Source organism: Rhyacophila brunnea, unplaced genomic scaffold, assembly GCF_057557595.1.
Source record: "Rhyacophila brunnea isolate RB1 unplaced genomic scaffold, BYU_Rbru_1.0 scaffold_9, whole genome shotgun sequence".
NCBI classification, from domain to species: domain Eukaryota; kingdom Metazoa; phylum Arthropoda; class Insecta; order Trichoptera; family Rhyacophilidae; genus Rhyacophila; species Rhyacophila brunnea.
Window position 1 is genome coordinate 13,027,547 of NW_028233361.1, and position 20,167 is coordinate 13,047,713.

The 20,167-nt window shown below is 34.0% G+C and overlaps 1 protein-coding gene across 1 annotated transcript; it reads right to left on the reverse strand.

Annotated features, from left to right (window-relative positions):
* Positions 1-2,367: 2,367 nt before the first annotated feature.
* Positions 2,368-15,608, reverse strand: LOC147063278 (uncharacterized). The gene is made up of 3 exons (XM_085959516.1): positions 15,369-15,608; positions 12,118-12,292; positions 2,368-7,887 (listed from the first exon to the last, which is right to left on the reverse strand). The coding sequence occupies exons 1-3, from the start codon at positions 15,386-15,388 to the stop codon at positions 7,750-7,752; spliced, it is 333 nt and encodes a 110-aa protein (XP_085815642.1). The 5' UTR covers positions 15,389-15,608; the 3' UTR covers positions 2,368-7,749.
* Between the last annotated feature and the right edge of the window lie 4,559 nt (positions 15,609-20,167).

Below are 20,167 nucleotides of genomic sequence, written 5' to 3' on the forward strand. Positions count from 1 at the left end.
AATTAACTCTTTAAAAAACATTCTTCTATGAATCCTACATATATGAAAACGAAGCTGAAACAAGTTTACAAAACTTATGGTTAAATTCTTAATGCAAAAGGAAAAGGGCGATAAGTCTAAAATCATACTTTTTAGATAAACCAATAGAAAATTGAATTTGAACCACTTTGTATGGAGGCTCTAAAATTTCTGTGTGGAATTATCTCTTTTCTATATTATGGTTCCTTTGGCAAATTCATTTCATTTTTTAAGTCTAAGACTTATCGTCCTTTTCCTTTCGCACACAGAATTAGCTGTGTCATTTGTAGCAATATTCAATTCTGTGCACTGAACTTTATTTTCCAGGGTAACACTGAGATAATATTGCATTGTATTAATATAACAAGCCTAAAATAAGGTTTAAATCATCATTATTAAGACGGATAATCACATAAACATGGCAAATACCTAAAGCATCACAGCAACAGGTACGAATTCAAACATACAAAAAATTGTTGAAATCACTATCAAATTTTGAAAGACAAAAGAATTGTATCATTCCCTCTATTAAATTAGTTCAAAGAGCAATTTTTCATCTCATTGCGAAGGCAAATAATAATTTATTCATTCTTCTTTGTCATGTTGGATCTTCAAAAGGTGTTGCTCCAGAAGTTAGTACAGGCAACACCATTTTCCTCAGCTTGAAGGATCTTGTTGAAATTGTATTTTAGTAAGAATGCCTTATATGAAAATAAGCTTGGATTGAATATTATTATCTCAAGAACACGATGGTTTTCAGTATATTGTGGGCTTTCCATATTCAACATTTATTTTTAACCTATTAACAAAAACAATACTGAACATATCAAACCTGGTTCTGCAATAATATACTTTATATCACTTGTCTATGGACATTATCTTCTCTCTGGAAAGCACAATTCAATGTATTTTATTTGTATGTTCCATGTACATTAATATTTCAATATAAAAAGAGGCATCTGGGTTGCACAGCTTCAATAACAAGCCCCAGTATTTATTCAGAGAACCTGCTATTTTTGTTATCCACGAATATGAAGATGAAATAGTCAGAAAAAAAATGACTACATAGGTACCTACATCAAGTAACTGAATTAATCATTAGAGATTCAAACCGATAACTTCACTATTAACTTTATGCCTTCTGAGAATAGGTGGCAGTGTATTTAATGTAAGGCACAGCGAACTCTAAGAACTGGATGCCAGAGTGAGAGATGACAAACTGTAGTGTGTTGATACTTACTTTCATTGGGAAAAAATATTTTCTTGGGGCGTAAGAGAAGAAATTCTGAAAATAAAGGTGACATGTTTCATTTAAGAAAGATATTTTGTAATATTAATACTTTTTTTGTCCATATGGGCTGTTTGCATCTATTCCCAAAGATAAGTGATACAACAAAAAATCATAAATTACGTATATTATCTATGATAAAAAATATAAAACCTTAATATAAACATAATATCTTTTTTTGAATAATCTTGTATACCAGATGGCAGTATGTGTACAATATATAAAAATATTTAAAATATTGATTCGGGCTGGTACCATGAGTGTAAAGTGCGTAAATGTGCCCATGACATACATCCGGTTAAAAGCAATTTTTGAAAAATTTACCTTTTTTACAGATTATATATTTTGAATTGGACATTTTTCTTATAGTCACACGAAACTGATGATCAAAAGGAATTCCAGATAATAGATTTGGATAAAAAGTAGTGTATTTAGTAATAGAAGAGAAACAATCACAAACACCCAGGTTTTAAGAAAATCACATAAATATAATATTGTGACCTCAGCGAGAATCAAACCGGGGGCCCCCCGAATGAAAGGCCAGCACATTACGCACTGGACTACTACAATATAAGCTGCATCATGGAATCACAGCTACATCTTTCATTATATAATAAGGTAATACTCAAAAAATATTCGTTTGTAAATAAGTATGGCTTTATAAGTGTGCACTATTATTGTCAGATCGCCTATTGCATACAAGAGTAGTCCCAGAAGTACCCGACTTAACAAAGAAAAGACAAAAAATTTGGGAAAAAATATTTATCTCTACGTAGTCTTCTTTTAGGTCGATACACTTTTCCCAGCGATGTTCAATAGCTTCGATACCCTGTTTATAGTGAGAATCGTCGAGCTCCTCAAAATAGCCATCTATCGCAGACTCCACCTCTTCACTGTTGGCAAATCTTTTACCACCGAGCCATTTTTTCAAGTTTAGAAACAGAAAATAATCCATCCGAGGGGGCTAAATCTGGCGAATAAGGTGCGTGAGGAAGCAATTCTAACTTTAACTCATTGATTTTGGTCGCGATGACGGATGTGTGAACTGATGAATTGTCCTGATGAAACGAAACATTCTTTTTCGCCAAATGCGGTTGTTTTTTCTTGATTTCATCACTCAAACGCTGCAATAAGTTTACATAATACGTTGACTGATTTTCCTTTCTGAAGATAATCAATGAAAATTACCCCACGCGCATCCCAAAAAACTGACACCATGACCTTGCCTGCAGATGGAACTGTCTTCGCCTTCTTTGGAGCCGATTCTCCCCTTCCAGTCAATTGTTTCGACTGTTCCTTCGTCTCAGGTGTGAAATGATGGACCCATGTTTCATCCATGGTTATGAATAGACGTAAAAACTCTGCTATATTGTTGTGAAAATTCGCCAAACACTCGATTGAAACATTCTCACGATGCTGTTGTTGTTTCATTGTGAGTAATTGCGGCACCCACCTTGCGCACAGCTTTCTCATGTCCAAATTTTCAGTCAATATGTGATGTACAGCACTTTTTGAAATGCCTACCATGTCTGCTAGCTCGCGCAATTTCAGTCGACGCTCATCCAATACCATTTTGTGGATTTTCGTCACCATTTCTGGCGTGGTCACCTCATTTGGTCGTCCACTGCGATGTTCGTCTTGGCAGCTTGTCTGAGCTCGTTTAAACTCAGCCACCCAATATGTTACAGTTGTAAACAAAGGAGCAGACACCCCCAGAGTAGAATCTAGCGTAGCTTTGATATTGGTTGGACTGAAGCTTTTCAAATGAAAGTTTTGTATCACATAACTATGACCAATTTTTTCCATGTTTACAAATTCACTGAGAGCGTTCACTGTTGATGGCTGACAAATAATTACTGAACGTAGCGTCGTCAAACTTCAAACTTAGGCTTTATAAGGTTGGTACTTTCTATCATGGTCATTATTTTCAAACAACAACTGCTATCTATAAGTCAGGTCGGGTACTTCTGGGACTACCGGTACCAATCTAAACTATTATGTTTTGGTTAAGGCAGGGTTTAGTTGAATTAAAATAACTAACCGGCACCAGCTGCAAATTTGTATTATTAGTTCAATGAATACAAATAAGCAGGGCTTTTTTTGTCATGTAACGCGGTGGAACGGCGTTCCGGCACCTTTTTTCACGGTTTTTTTATGCGCTTCGTGGTATATGAAAAGTTGCTTTAAATGATATTTGAATATAATTTTCATTAGTGGGTAAGAAGTTTGACAAGAAGTGAGTTCCGACACCTTTGTTTTTAAAAAAAAGCCCTGCAAATCAGTATGACTGACAAAGTTTAGTGTGCACTATTTATGTCGAATCTCAACAGCCTGCCTGTACCCCTCCCTCGCCACTGATTATTACATACCATTTGGTGCAACCAATCAGTGTCGCCAAATTGAGATTGATTGTCTCCAAGACGGTTAGTAAACAAAATAAATTCAGGTGGAGCGGAAGGAATATGGAAATTAAAATCATATTACAAGATTTGAACTTTATTTTCAAGGTATGTTTGTATTTGATAAAAAAAATATGATGATTGGAATAATAAAATACACCATTGTAATATTTGACAGCAACATTTCATATTATGTCATATTAAAATAGACATTTTGTTATTCCAAACAACTATAGTTATAGTAAATAAAGTAAAAGATAACCCTTTTACTTAAAAAAAAGTATTTCTCTATACAACAAGAAATCACAATGAATAAAATCAAAAAGAAATTAAAGTAAAAATGAATATTATTTATCTGAAGTAGGAATGTTAAAAGGTGATTGTTATACTGTTATATTTAATATGCTGATTTTTTTTAATCTACATTATTATCCATTAGAAAATGCGAATGCTTATTCCACACCTAATGGGTCCGCTATGATTACACAATGAGTTAAATATTATCACCAATCACAACGACTATCGAAGTATAAAAGGCTTTCGGTAAAAAAGATAATTCATACATATTGACTCTTGCGAATATAAAAACAATTTAATATTATCATTAAAACCTCGTAAATATCATAAAATATTGGCTCGCTTTGTTAATTGTCATGAAAATAAAAATGAACAGTTTAACTGTGAAACCTAAAAACCGGAATAAATTAACTGACACTACAATAAATACAGTTTTCATATTAAACATAACCAAGACATCTAATTTTAAAATGTAAAAGATTCACAACAAATTTTTCATCAGGTGGTAAACACTGCTTGAATATTACAAAGGTTGTATGTACCATTTTTATATTTTGTAGTCAAGCACCAGTCATATTGTCACTTAAAGTATATCAGCACATTTTTCATATTATGACATGTCCACACAGAAAAGCGTACAATTTTTTTGAGAAAAAAATAGTACATTTAATATTTTTGTCTCTTATAAAATATTGCCAAAGTGAGATATGTGGTGTTATACTTTATGTGACAATATATCATCATATACAGTGAAACCCCGATTTTAATGCTGCAAAATAAATCGTACTTCTCATTGCTGCCCATATTCAAATCCAGAAATGTCCACAGAAAAACTAAGACCTGGCTCTATAAAACCGTCATACGCACGGTCGTTGCATACAGGTTCGAGTCATTGACGCTAAATGTGAAAGCAGCTGAAATGGTGGATTGCTTTGAGAGAAAGATCCTGAGGCGGATATACGGACCCATGAATGATGATGGGGAGTGGAGAATTAGGTACAACACGGAACTATACCGCTTATACCAAGATTCAAAACTCTCCACCTTCATAAAACTCCAGAGGCTAAACTGGGCAGGCCCTGTCCACCGTATTTCTGAGTCACGGATACCGAAGAAGATCCTCGAAGGAAACCCAGGGGTGACAACATTACAAAAGATGCCAACTAGCTGCTAAAAATCATGAACTAGAAAAGACGTGCAGAGGACCGTTCCGGCTGGAGGACAGTGGTGGAGGAGGCCAGGGCTCGACTTGAGCTGTAGCGCCATCGAAGAAGAAGTTTTATATTAGTACATTTAATTCCCCCAATTTACATTATAAATATTCAAAATTCAATTAGAATTAAAAATCCAATTTATTTGAACAAATTCAATTCAATGCATGATATCATTAAAAATTCTAGGCGCATGTGCGTATTCTCTTTATAGACACCATGTCTACAGTGCCCAAGACCAAGGTTACACAACACGATTATGTGTATAACTTTGTCATGTTGTATTTTTTTTTTGTTTAAGCCCATTCAAACGTCTCAGCAGAGAAAAACATTGACACTTCAAGAGAAAAGGAACGTTCTCGAAAAGGTAAAAGAATACGACAAATTTGTATGATTTTGAATAAAATAATTAATTTCTTTTTTACTAATTTTCATTCATATAGGTACTTATGTTATTTTGTCAGTCCTTTCAAAAATGTTAAACCGGGGTTTCTATTGTATTGCCACTCTATTTGACATTTCCACATATGTTATATACAATCCTACATTATATAAAAGCCATACCGAGTATTTTCACAACATTATAACCTTGTAACAGGGAATACAGGTGGCCCTCGACTTTCATACGTTCGATTTTCGTACAATTCGCTATTTCGTAAATTTCTTAAAATTTAGATTTTTGTTGATAATGCAAAAACTGTGCGCTTCCATGCGGTCACAATTGATAAAGACACAGCATGCTATAGAACTCTGTATCAAGAAAAGAAAAAAAAGGGTAGTTAAGGTATTCAACTTTTGACAAGTTTATAAAGAAAACACCTGATTGCTAATACGCCTCGTTAACTGTATTATACTGCTTTTCCAAGGAAGGGCAGTAACTCGCAAAATTTGTGAAATTGAGTTATGAATGCCATCTGTTAGGTAATTTTGAAAGCTATAACTCTGTTCACTTTAAAATCAGTATTATCACTAAAATACCTAACATAAATGGACATATGCTAAAATGATACACATTTCTTAGCAAAAAGGCAGTCATTGCACCTATTTATTACAGTTACTGCTTGTTTATTATTACTTTGTTTATATTTTAATATCCTACTAATAAAAAATATCACCGTTTTTTATTAATTCTCAGTACTAAAATTTGAAAAAAACACATTAAGTATGTCATTTATCTCGAAAGTGTGTCAGTCAGTTACTTGGAAGTGCAGTATACCCATTGATAAATAAATAATTTAAAGTACACTTTATGTTTTTTTTTTACATTGCTCTACTTTCATAGGTACATTCATTGATATACTACTGGATGAATCATATGCTTCTTAAAATGACCCCCGATTTTCAGCGAGTCGGCCTTTGTTAAAACTTACTGGGTAAGCCCGATCTAGCTTGCATCTTACTCTAACTAATAGTCAGCGCATGGCGACTTGCTCTGTCTGCTTTGCGTTGCAGCCACCCTTAGGTTCACTATTCCAAGAACGCAAATTTAGTTTTACAGCCAGGGCAATACGGGTGAAATTCGGGAATCCATGTTATCGGTCTTAACGCATTATACCTACAAGGAAATATTATAAGACGATATTCATAATATCTTTTGTGGTACACTTTTAAAATGACACTTGTATGGGAACTGCTCATCTAGTAGTATATCAATGGGTACATTCAATATTCGTACACATTTTCAGGGATCAATTACGTGCAAAAGTCGAGGGCCGTCTGTAGTGATATATGGACTTATGAAATTAGGTAGATCAATCAATAACTTTGATCAATAATGTTGTAAAAGACAATAAATCCAATAGAGAAACTATTGTTCATATGACTGATACATATTATTAAATTGCATGTTGATTCAACAATAGTTTCTATACAGAGTACCTACTCAATGTAGCTTTATTACATTTTTTTGTACTGGCTTTTTAAATTACTACAATTTATTGGAATGACAAATTTAAAAATGACCAGAGCATATGCCGTGTAAACATGAATGAATTTAATCCACAGGAATGTGCAATTAAAAATAAAATATACTTAATACATTTCTAAATAATAAAAAAAATATAATACAATGTCATGAGTGGTAAATAAAATACAATCATTTAAATGATATTTTTAAAACGAAAAAAAAAGCATACAATAAGACAATCTAATCATAACATCCTTAATTCTTATCTAAAATGATAATGCAGTAAGTTTCATTCTTCATTAATTAATTATTAAGACTTACGAATACTGAATAATACGAGGCCCTAAAAATAAGACCTGGCAGTATTGTCAAACATTTGAATTGAATTATTTATTTTTATCGTATAAAATGTGGTGAAAAATAATTATTTCAAAGAGAAGAGATTAACAAAAAATTCTATCCGATAGAGAGAGAGGAAATTTCACAACTCAATTTTAAACCGGACTAGTATATCTTAATGTATACAATAATATAATAATTATATCATACGGACATAACTGAGTGAGATAAAACAGAATGTTTCAGTTGATATAAATAAAATTGGTTACGAGTAGGAATCAAACGGTGGAACTATGAGTTATACGAATTACGTTTGACAGGCTGGAGACGACGCTGTTCCCACCAGCTATCCAAGTCAAAGTGAGGAAGCTGCCTGGAACTTTTGTAATAGATATCCATTCTGCCTCCATTCTCCACCTCTCGATTTATCTGAAAACATCATTACATCATGAATATCAACAGCTTGGACTATAACTGGAGGGAATGCAAAGAATGGTGGTAAAAAAGGTGGAGATCGTCTGTTTAGATTCGACATAAATAGTGCATATGTAACATTGTCAGTCATACTTATTTGTTTTCATTGAACTATGACAACTGGCTTACTCTTAGGTATGGTTACATACTGTAGCTTAAACACTAGACGATATTTATATTTGGCCATGTATTTTTTCCAACTTATCAGTTGTTGGTTCTCCCAAGGTGCAGAACTAGCCTGCCATTGGTAATGTCAATTTGGAGGGCAATAACTCTGTTCAACCAAATCACTTGGGATATTGACATATTCCACCTGCGTGAGAATGAGTATTATAATAGGTGGGCATTGTTTTATCTCTATATATATAAAAATCTCGTGTCACGATGTTTGTGGTCGAACTCCTCCGAAACCGCTAGACCAATTTTTATGAATTTTTTTATGTATAATTGTTAGGTATGAGAATAGGTCAACAAGTATATTTCATACCGCTAGGTGATTCGGGTATCTCTATCCAGAAAAAAATTTCTTTAAAGCTCGACCGATTTTTATGATTTTTTTTATGTATATTTTTTAGGTATAAGAATAGGTCAACAAGTATATTTCATACCGCTAGGTGATTCAGGTATCTCTATCCAGAAAAAAATTTCTTTTATTTTTTTGACAATTTTTTTTTTGTATTTTTTTTTATTTGGCATCAAAAAATACTTATAACCCAAAATTTTCACCCTCCTACTTCCACCCTCCCATTTTTTAATCGCGATTTTAGTATTTTTGTATGAACAAATGAACTGTCGTTCGTATTTCAAACAGAACGAAATTATTTATGTTGTTGAATGACAGATGGCGCTACGTCCGAGAAGAATTCACGAGAAGCGTCGCGTTATTTTGACATTTTCATTCGGCATATCACAAGGCAGTGTGTGCAAAATGTTGTACGATTTATTTTAATTTATCTATTTGTGTGTGTGTTGTGTTACAGTGTACAATGCCAGCAAGACGCAAGGGGGCCTATTTGAGCCGTCAAACGAATAAAGCAACAAACATGCGAAACATTAGAGCAAAAATCACAGACGAACAAATCCAACAAGATAACGAAAATGTGCGTGTGAGCATGTCGCGATTGCGTGAATCTCAATCACAAGAGGCACGAGCTGAACAAAATCAACAACAACAATTGAAACGGAGACAAGCGCGCCGGTTTGCAGTTAACACACGCAGAGCAAATGACCGACAACGTCAACAAGTACATCGAGCATTATCCGCTTCGTTCCTTCGTCTTGCATTCGAATACGAGCCAGATATTAAATATTCCGCTCATCCGAAAGTGCTGATTGGTGCTATGGACAAAGAATGTCCCCATTGTAATGCGCTAAAATTCAAACATGAGTCAGCCGGGATGTGTTGCGCATCAGGAAAAGTGCAACTACCAGAAATTGAGACACCACCAGAACCATTGAACGGCTTGCTCATCGGCACGGATCCAGATTCAAATCTGTTCCTGAAATCCATTCGCACATTCAATTCATGCTTCCAAATGACTTCGTTCGGAGCTACAGAAATAGTTCACAATACTGCGGCAAATGGTCAACAATTCCATTCAACGTTCAAAATCAAAGGCCAAGTGTACCACAAAGTAGGCTCATTGCTGCCAATGCCAAACGAACCACATAAATTTTTACTAATTTACTTCACGGGCGGTGAGGACATCAATCGCGTGGATGCACGTTGCGGCTACAATAACCTCAATTCGCCTAATGCTAGGCGCATCGTCGGCGAACTGGACACCCTATTGAATGAGCACAACGAATTATTGAAATTCTTCAAATCATATATGCACGAATTGCAAAGTGACAACCACGCTATTGTCATCAATCCTGAAACACCAGCTGGAGAGCACTTGCGTCGATTCAATGCGCCTGTTGTTGACGACGTTGCTGGAATCATGGTTGGCGACCGCACATCGCCGCGAGAAATCGTGATTCGAAGAAGAAACAATAATCTGGAGTTTATCGCTGACACACACCGTTCATACGACGCTCTCCAATATCCGCTAATTTTCTGGAAGGGACAAGACGGATATTGCATAAACATTAAACAACGAGATCCCGCCACAGGTAATTCATTCATTATAAACATCATTATTCATTTTGAATTAATATTTATGAATGAATTAATATTTTTGAATACCTATGTTGTTACAGGAGCCGAAACAAACAAGAAAGTGAGCTCGATGGATTTTTATGCGTATCGTATGATGATTCGACGTGGTCAGGACAACGTCATTCTGCGATGTCGTGAGCTGTGCCAACAATTCATGGTCGACATGTACGCGAAGGTAGAGAGCGAACGACTGCAATTCCTACGACACAATCAACAGAAGTTGCGTGCGGAAGGCAACAGTATCCAACATATAAAAATGCATGCTTTGCACTCGGCTTGCTCGAAGACGACAATCACTGGGTCGATATGCTTGCTGAAGCAGCATTGGGCTGTACAGCAACACAAATTCGTCTACTATTCGCTATAGTGTTGACTACATGTTTCCCGGGACGAGCAGACACGTTGTGGGATTAGCACAAAGATTCAATGACTGACGATATATTGCATCGAATTCGTACGCGGTGCAACGATCTAACGATTACATTCAGTGACGCTATGTACAATGAAGCATTGATTACTATCGAGGATCTTTGCGTTGTCATTGCCAATTTACCACTCAGTCATTTCGGTATGAGTTCGCCAAATCGAAGTACTTCTGATTTAATGGACACCGAAATGAATCGTGAACTGCAGTACGATACTGCAGAAATGGCAGCGATTGTTACTCGCAATGTCCCACTACTGACTCATGAACAAAAAATCATTTACGACCGCATTATGCTGGCAGTTTTGGTGGGACAAGGTGGATTCTTTTTTTTGGATGCACCAGGTGGAACTGGCAAAACATTTCTCATTTCGCTAATTCTCGCCAAAATACGATCAAATAAGTGCATTGCATTGGCTGTTGCATCATCTGGCATTGCAGCAACTTTATTGGATGGAGGCAGAACAGCTCATTCAGCATTTAAGCTGCCACTGAATATTCATAATAACCCAGACGCAATGTGCAACATAAAAAAAACAATCGTCCATGGCCACAGTGCTGAAACAATGCAAAATTATCATCTGGGATGAATGCACTATGGCACACAAACATTCTCTTGAGGCGTTGAACAGAACACTCAAAGATATAAAAAACAACGACAAACTAAACAATTGTAAGTGGCATGTTCTCGCGTGGGCACACCATCGAGCTTATTCGTGTTGGCTAAAGACGGACTGACAAAAATATTATACACTCAATTGCTCTTCAAAATTAATATTGATTTTCTTTATTTCATTTTCCTACTTTAGGATAAAAAATTTATATTTTTTTTTCACTTTAAATTTAACTTTTAAGAGATCAAACAATGAATATGTTATCGGCGGTCATCGTCTACAGTGCTCCATTCCTCTTTCTGTCATAGATCTCATCCCCACACACTTACAATACATTCGTTATTTTTTATTTAACAACCAAAATATTTACTAGAAATAATTTAGATGGCAGAACAACGTTTGCCGGGTCAGCTAGTAAATTCTTAAAATAGGGTCTGCTTGGTCTGTTGTAAAATTCAATTATTTGAATTAATCTAAACTTGGAAAATAGGTCATGATATTAATATGATTTAAAAAATGCCCACAATTGCCGAGCGGCTAACACATCGGCTTATAATGTCATGTTCGAGTCCTGGGTCTAGTGAATACACATATTGTTTTTCAATGTGTGCTTGGGGTCAGAGTATGAACCTAATAGGTTGAGTAAGTGGCTAACATCCATTTCTTGTAAAAACAAAAATCTGTTAATACAAGCTCCCACAAATCGATCGGACATGGTCAAATGGTCATGGTCAATGTTTTACAGTATGTGGTCACAAACTGATGCAATTTTTATTATTTGGATTTTGATTCTGTCAATAAGTAATACAAAAAAACATCAATATATTGCTCCAAAATAAAGTTAGGTACATTAGAAGTGATACATCTCCACGCAACCGATAATAAATAGCCACGATTAGAATTATTTGTTAGTAATTTGCAGAAGGCCTAACACATTGGTTTAGTAAGACATTAAGATAGGAGTATTGATATAATTGAAGCGTCACCTTATCCCATGATTCATAAATATAATTGATTAAATCATTGTGTGGATTAATGTGATTGGTTGGAAGCTCGGCGGGCGGACTGAGTCGGTTCAGCCCCCCACTCGGGCGACTCTTCCCATTCAAACTGTTCATGTGATGACTCTGCCGGGATCCGCCATTGCTTGAGTACGAATGCCTAAAATAACAAGAAGCAGGATTGTTAAAAGCAGTTCCATTCTACCAATATATGAGGCGTCTAATTCCAAAAAGCGATAAGTCCACATTTTGTCAAAATCGAGAAAAAAATATGCACGTATTCTTTATATAATTTTACACAATATGTATTGATCTATAAATACCAAAACGCGACATAACCCTACGAAAAAAAATATTTGAAGTCTCGATTTATTACAAAAAGCGCCAAGTCCGTCATATTATTTAAAGCTTGGTTGATTTCGCGCGTGTTTAAGTCAACCAATAAGGGAACGTTCTATATTGAAAAGGGCGTCTCCCATGCTGTAGCATCTGGTAAACTCATGACAGTGCCACGGAAATATGTGCCTTATGCGCAATAAATTAAGTGAGGTACAAGTAGCGCTACGTCCAATTTTATTTTGCCTATATTTATTACATTTAAGAGTTTATCGGCTGAAACAAATTGCCATTTGGTTCAAATTTCGACATAGAATACAACGGAAAAAATAATCTCACGTTAAAACAAATAATTGAAGCTTGAAACATAAAAACGTTGTTTCCCGAAAATATTGAATTATGGACTTATCGCTTTTTGTAATTAGACGCCTCATATTAATTAAGTACACTTAATCTACCATCATTCAGCATCAACACTAAAACCAAGCAGTGGCGAGGGGTGGATGTAGGCTGTTAAGATTCAACATAAATAGTGCACACTAAACTTTGTCAGTCATACTTATTTGTTTTCATTGAACTAAGAATACAATTTGCAGATGGTGCTGGTTGGCTTTTAAAATTCAATTAAACCGTGTCTAAACCAAACCATACTAGTTTAGGTATGGTATGGGCGATCCGACAAAAATAGTGCATACTTATTTGTCTTCATTGAATAAAGAATTACAGATGGTATAATGTTTGAGACTTTTACGGTTGTTTTTTTAAGATAATTTATTTTTGGTTTTCCACCGGGTCTACTTCTTCCTTCTTTCCTCAACGTTTCGGGTTAGTTGCAGAGGCCATTAACAAGAGATATATCTCATGAATCTCTCGATAAATGGCCTCTGCAATGAGCCTGAAACGTTGAGGAAAGAAGGAAGAAGTAGACACGGTGGAAACCCATGAATCTATTACATTAAAGATGATATTGGTTAGTTTATTAAAATTCATTAAACCAAACCATATTCGATAAAAAATATTCTTTTATCTATAAAATATCTAAAATTATGTATTATAGCTAATGGCATAATTTTAGATATTTTATGGATAAATGAATACTTTCTGACTATTATCTACTATGGCTTGGGTTAGGCAAGGTTTAGTTGAATTTAAAAAATGAACAAACACTATTTACACAATGCAGTCGTAGTTCAATAAAAACAAATACGATTGACTGACAAAGTTTAGTGTGCACTATTTATGTCAGATCTTAACAGCCTACCTCCACCCTTCGCCACTACAACCCAGTTTATGTCTTGGCCACCTCCAAGAAACCTCTCCACTACCCTCTGTCTGCCGCAAACACCCTCCTCCGCCATAGTAGTCTCCCGATGATCTTTTTCTCTTCCAGTCAATTAAAAAGGAGCCTCTTGAGTGGTAGGGTCTCTTACAGAGAGTAGCTTTATGTTTTCAATCTACTTTACTAGTGTAAAAATATACCTGCTAAATGCTAGCAAAAAATCTACTGTTCTTACCCCAAAAAGCTTTAGTATTTGCCCAAAGCAGGTTAAAGTTTAAACTAGGAGCTTTAGCTAAGCAGGTTAAATACAGGTTGTTACATAAAACATAGGGGTGATAACTGAATACTGAAAAGGCAATATTCGAGTCCATTCCAACCGACTCTGATCTCTATTCTAACCTTAACATGTTTTTATGACTTCTAGTAATTCTTTCACTGAAAGATATCATGATGACACTTTTGATGCACTTCTGATTAAAACATGGAGTCTTCCACACGCCATCGGCTAGAATAATATTCTACAGACTATCAACAGTGGCTTTCTTGGTTGAGAATCAAATCAAAAAACTATTTTTTTTATTCAACGAATAATTAGCAAGATTTGAAAATCGAACATTCTATATTGAACATAAATAATTTGAAAACACCTCAGAGAAATATTATAGAACTTTGCAAGTGCAAGTACGTTATAACTAAAATTTGGAGTAATCGTGACACCAGTTAGTAATTAAATATTCATTTATATATAAAATATCTAAAATTATGTCATGCTTAATTTTAGATATTTTATAGACAGAAGAATATTTTTTATCGATTATGATTTGGCTTGGGCAGGGCACAATGAATTTTAAAAACTAACCAACATCTGTAATATGTAATCTTAATTCAACGAAAACAAATTAGTATGACTGAAAAAGTGTACACTATTTTTGTGGGATAGCCCATAGCATACCTAAACTATTATGGTTTGATTTTGTGCAGGGTTTAATAGAATTTTAAAAACTAACCAGCACTATAGTCTCAGTTCAATGAAAACAAATATTTTGACTGACAAAGTTTAGTGTGCACTATTTATGTCGGATCTTAACAGCCTACCTCTACCCTTCGCCACTGGCGTATAAGGGCTTAGGAGATGCCAGTTATAAAATCTGTATAACTCATCAAAATACTTCCTGGACTATCGGCAAATGATTCTTCAGTGATGCATTGCATTGTTTTTTAAAGAATAAATATTTGTGAGTTACTGCTAGTTTAATTTTATAGTTCTAATCATTCACTTAAATTATTATCTATTTAATAAGGTAAGTGGGTACATATTATATCGATGGATAAAAAATTACAGAATATATTCAAGGGAATTAAAATGGTGAATACACTTTGTTTGAAAGAGAAAAAATCTGCCAAATTTTTATTGAATGCATCTATCTAGAAATATTTAGCATAGATATCTCACGAATGTTTCAAAATACTGAAATCGTAAGAAATTATGATTTCCGTCAACTTTTATGCCACTAACCCGCAACCAAAAATAAATTCCAGCTCAAATTGATCCGAACAATGTAAAACAGATTGCCAGGCTCGCAATGTAAACAGTTAAAGAAACACAAAATAGTAAACTCACCTCATATTATTTCTATCCATTTTAACTACAAACGAATTTGTTTATTTGCTAAAAGCAATGAAATCTTTGATAATTTGGTGATTGAGAGCTTTAACAGATTTATCAGTAGCTGTTAAATTAAAGGACGAGATTCATATCAGTCAAATAGTTATATGAGTATCACAAAATCTCATTTAGATATCCCTTTGTTATGGTGTTATTAGAAGACGCCACACGACAAACGAGTACGAGACTGCTGTCACAGCTGTGATGGTGATTGGTGATACTGATAATGAGATGCAACATTGAACATGCGTTAGGAAGAATAAGAGAAAGTGAATATTTATTTTTATTTGAAAATAAAATAATAACTCAAGACGGAAATAATATTAATGCAATATAATACATAAATTATTAAAAATGAAGTAAATAATCCTTTACAATAAAGTAGGTAGGTAAAAATTTTTATCCTATAAAGAGGTACCTACCTAGGTAGGTATTAAGATTGTATTTTTTTGTGTAAAAAATCGCATTATTATTATGCCATAAAAATATTACGAGAGTAGAGACAATACTTAAAATATTGAAATTTGTGAATAAACTGACGAAACCCAAAAAGATTGATGAAACGTGGTTCATTTACCTGGATCACCCAATGTTAAAACTCCAACATTTTTTGGATGCGTTCATTTGTGCATCGTTAATGCACATTAGTGCACGATTTTTTTGCTTTTGTGCACCTCTAATAACCAAAAAATTCCAATTTCAAATTGGGTGTTCCAGCTAAACGTTGGGTCACCCAATGTTGAAATTTGACCTTTTTTTAGTAACAACCCAAGAAACTTTTTTAACTTTTTATTAGGTCATCAATTTGTCTATTTTTGGCTTACGTTTGTGCACGTGCCTTTTTTTGTTTTCGAGAATATATTATCATGGGAGATATTATTATTTTAAATTTAGTGACTTGATACTTGAACCAATAAATTTGCTTTAAAATTTTTCTGTTAGATACATACGATTATGTAGGTATAATTATTTAAACTTTTAATACGATTTTTTTTTATTTTTATCTCCTATATTAAGCTAGAAATTTGATTTAGAATGGCTGTCAAGTTTTATTACCAAACATTTTTTCCATATTATTTAAATGCATACCTTTGAGTAATTTAATGGCATGATTTTTCATGTAAGTTTTATTGCTTTTCTATTGGAATTACGTGAAAAATTCGCATTTTTCTATTTTCACTAAGTACCCCGTCAAAATATCCCGAACAAAAACAACCGCATCCGTTAGGAAGGTCCAGTCAAAAGAGTTTCGTAATAAAGCCAACCCGGCTGTAATGCTTCCTTCCAACCTCTTTCCATATTTGTGTACCAATCTAACATATTCGTGCTTCAATTTGTCAAGCACCTGTATGTATTTTCATAGATGTGTCGTCAAAATATCCTTTGCGAAGCTCTTCACAACAGTCAAAGCTGTCTCAAAAAACAACTCTCACCACTCCTATATGACATAGTATAACATTTATTTTAAAAATTGATATCTTTCACTGTATCGTTAGATCTCCTGCGTGCATAAATGTGTCGATTGTACATTAATTTATGACGAGCAAGCTGATATTCAACGTTAGTTAAACTTAAAAAATTTCAATTTTACCACGTTCAATATCAAGACAACCAATAAACAAAATTATGAGTACTTATTATTCATTTTATCGCTTCAAAGTATGTGCCTAGGTGCTGGGAAAATTCTAGGGCAATTATCAACTTTAGTTGCTTCAACAGGGATGTAGTAAATATATGGATAAATAATTTGTATTAAATAGGATATCCAGTTCCACTTTTGACTACAAAATAAAAATGAAATATTTTTATTATTTTTGGCGGTGACAACTGCCGATGATTTTGACGTTAGCTGGTAACTACGTAGACAAAGACAACTTACAACGGGCATTCATAGACTATAATATTGCCGGCCGAAAAACAATATTAAATTAATTTTATTTATAGGCAGTCATTTGAAACGATAAAATGAATAATAAGTACTCATAAATTTGTTTATTGGTTGTCTAGGTATTGAACGTAGTAAAATTGAGATTTTTAAGTTTAACTAGCATTGAATATCAGCTTACTCGTCATAAATTAATGTACAAACGAAACATTTATGCACGCAGGAGATCTAACGATACAGTGAAAGACATCATTTTTTCAAATAAATTTTACAAATGTTATAATATGTGACATTGGAGTGGTGAAAATTGTTTTTTGAGACACTTTGACTGTTGTGAAGAGCTTCGCAAGGATATTTTGACGACACATCTATAAAAATACAAACAGGTGCTTGAAAAATTAAAGCACGAATATGTTAGATTGGTACACATATAGAAAAGAGGTAGGAAGGAAGCATTACAGCCGGGTTGGCTTTCTTACGAGACTCTTTTGACAGGACCATCCATACGGATGCGGTTGTTTTTTTCAGGATATTTTGACGGGGTACCTACTTAGTGAAAATACAAAATTGCGAATTTTTCGCGTAATTTTAATGGAAAAACAATATTTCGAAATTTGGAAAAATAACAACATGAAAAAACATGCAATAAAATGAAGGTATGCATTTAAGAAATGTGGAAAAAAATATTTCATGTTAAAACTTGACAGCCACTCAAAATCAAATTTCTAGCTTAATATTAGAGGTAAAAATTATAATCTCGAAAACAAAAAAAGGACGTGCATAAACTTAAGCCAATAATAGAAGAATTGATGATCTTATAAAAAGTTTAAAAAGTTTATTGGGTGGTTCTAGTTAACGTTCATCAAATATCTCACGCACTATATGAGAAAAAAAATTAAAAAAGTATGCAGAATCACGCACTACCTATGCGACAAGAGATTTCACTAAAAAAAAATTTAAACCCACGCAGCAGGTTTCGCATACAAACTTAAAAATCAAATAGCGCGCTCAATATAGGTCAAAAGGCAAAAAAGAATCATGCACTAACGTTTACTACCGACGCACAAGTGTTTACAATTTAAGTTTAGTGACACAAGTATCCAGCATTTAGCTGGGTCACCCAAATTGAAATTCGAATAACTCCCTTAGGCCTACCGCTCATGAACGATTTACTATCGTACGGTCAACAATCGAGGAGTTGTAACCATCGTATTGCAATGCAACCCCGCGCATGGACGATCGAGCGAACGGCCGAATTGAAAATCTGTGTTCAGACACAAAATTTTACACCGATTCGAACCGGCCGGGGTCCCATTGGCAATGCTTTTAAATGAGAGCCCGCGCATGACCAGTCATGGCCGGCCGAGAGTGCACTCATACATGCACGCACAAGTGACGCGGTCGTATGGAGCGCACGCATACATCCAATGACGTATTAAATGGACAACTCATTTCATATCGGCGAGCTCGAGAAATAGTGCACGAAACTTATTCACAGATGTATAGGTAGACATCACGTGATCATATGACGTTGCATTTCCATTATACGATATCAAGCTTCGAGAATTTAGAGTAATATAGCCTTTATTGTAACGGCGTATTAATGTCATCGCGTTAGAATTCTCGGGTTACTTACGTCTTCCGGAGATTCAGCGAAACGCTTCCAGGCATTCAGCGAAACGATTCCAGACGCAAACTGGGAATTCTGCCCTTAATTAATAACTTTAAATATTTTTGTAACTCGTTATTTATATTATTATTCTTTTTGTTGTGTGTATAATAAATACATGCCTTTTATCAATTAATAACACAGTTTCGAAGTATGAATACAGAAGAAAGTAGGTACCTATGATAATAATACAAGAGAACGGAGGTAGATAAATATAACAAAAAAAAAATAGTCAAACACAATTAAATTTTTATTGAACGCCATTTATTCGAGATAAAAACATGTTATAAAAATATATTATTATTGTATGTTTGACTTATGTATCTTCGTACATTTATTTTCAAACAGGCGATACCAGTTTCATCATTACGACATTTTCAACTGAAAGTTGATCCGTGGAAAATGTTATAACAACGATACCCGTATATTATAAAATCATGGTAATGATAACAATGGTATTGTTAATTTAATTATTATGACATAAACAATCAAAACAAAAAAATATCAAGAAACAAGTTATAAAAAATACACGATAAGCAGACCAAACGTTGCTTAGGGGCGCCACATTATGAGGGGCGGCAAATTATGGAAGAAATACGAATATTACGTAGTTTTGAGAAAAGTTGTTTGTCTAAACAAAATATTCTTTGCTACGGCGCTAACAAACCATACAGTGTACAAATAAATATCAACGAATATGTAATTAGATTTTCACGTTTTGATCATATTGCTTTGCTTAAGATGTTTGAGATTAAACAATAACATATTATGATGGTTATTGAATTGCAATATAATAATTTGGTATAATTTGAAGCGGCGTTTAATAAGAATATTTTGAAACTGAAAATTGATCCGTTGAAAATGTTTTAATGACAAAACCAGTATCAGTTTATTGGAGAAAATATTATTTCAGCATGAAAATGATACCAATTCTATTACTATTTATTTAAATATTATAGAATCACAACAAGAAATGACAATAAAATCAAGAATGAAGTTATAAAAAATACACGATTAACGTTATATTACAGGTGCATGTTTTAATAATTCAGAGAGCAAGCAAACAGAGAAAACAACAGAAAGTAAATAGAAATATTCATAAAAAGTAAATGGAGCACATGATATGAGATTATTATCTTTTGTTAATCGACGAAGTCCATTCCTTGTCGTGATGAAATGTTTTCTATCAAAATGATCAGA

Bases quoted from the DNA above. Each gene is read 5' to 3' on its own strand.
- LOC147063278 (XM_085959516.1), bottom strand. From the start codon at position 15,388: ATGGATAGAAATAATATGAG. The intron at 12,293-15,368 runs GTGAGTTTACTA...TTGTTATTTTAG, and splicing joins ATGGATAGAAATAATATGAG to GCATTCGTACTCAAGCAATG. The intron at 7,888-12,117 runs GTGACGCTTCAA...TGATGTTTTCAG, and splicing joins TTTATGAATCATGGGATAAG to ATAAATCGAGAGGTGGAGAA.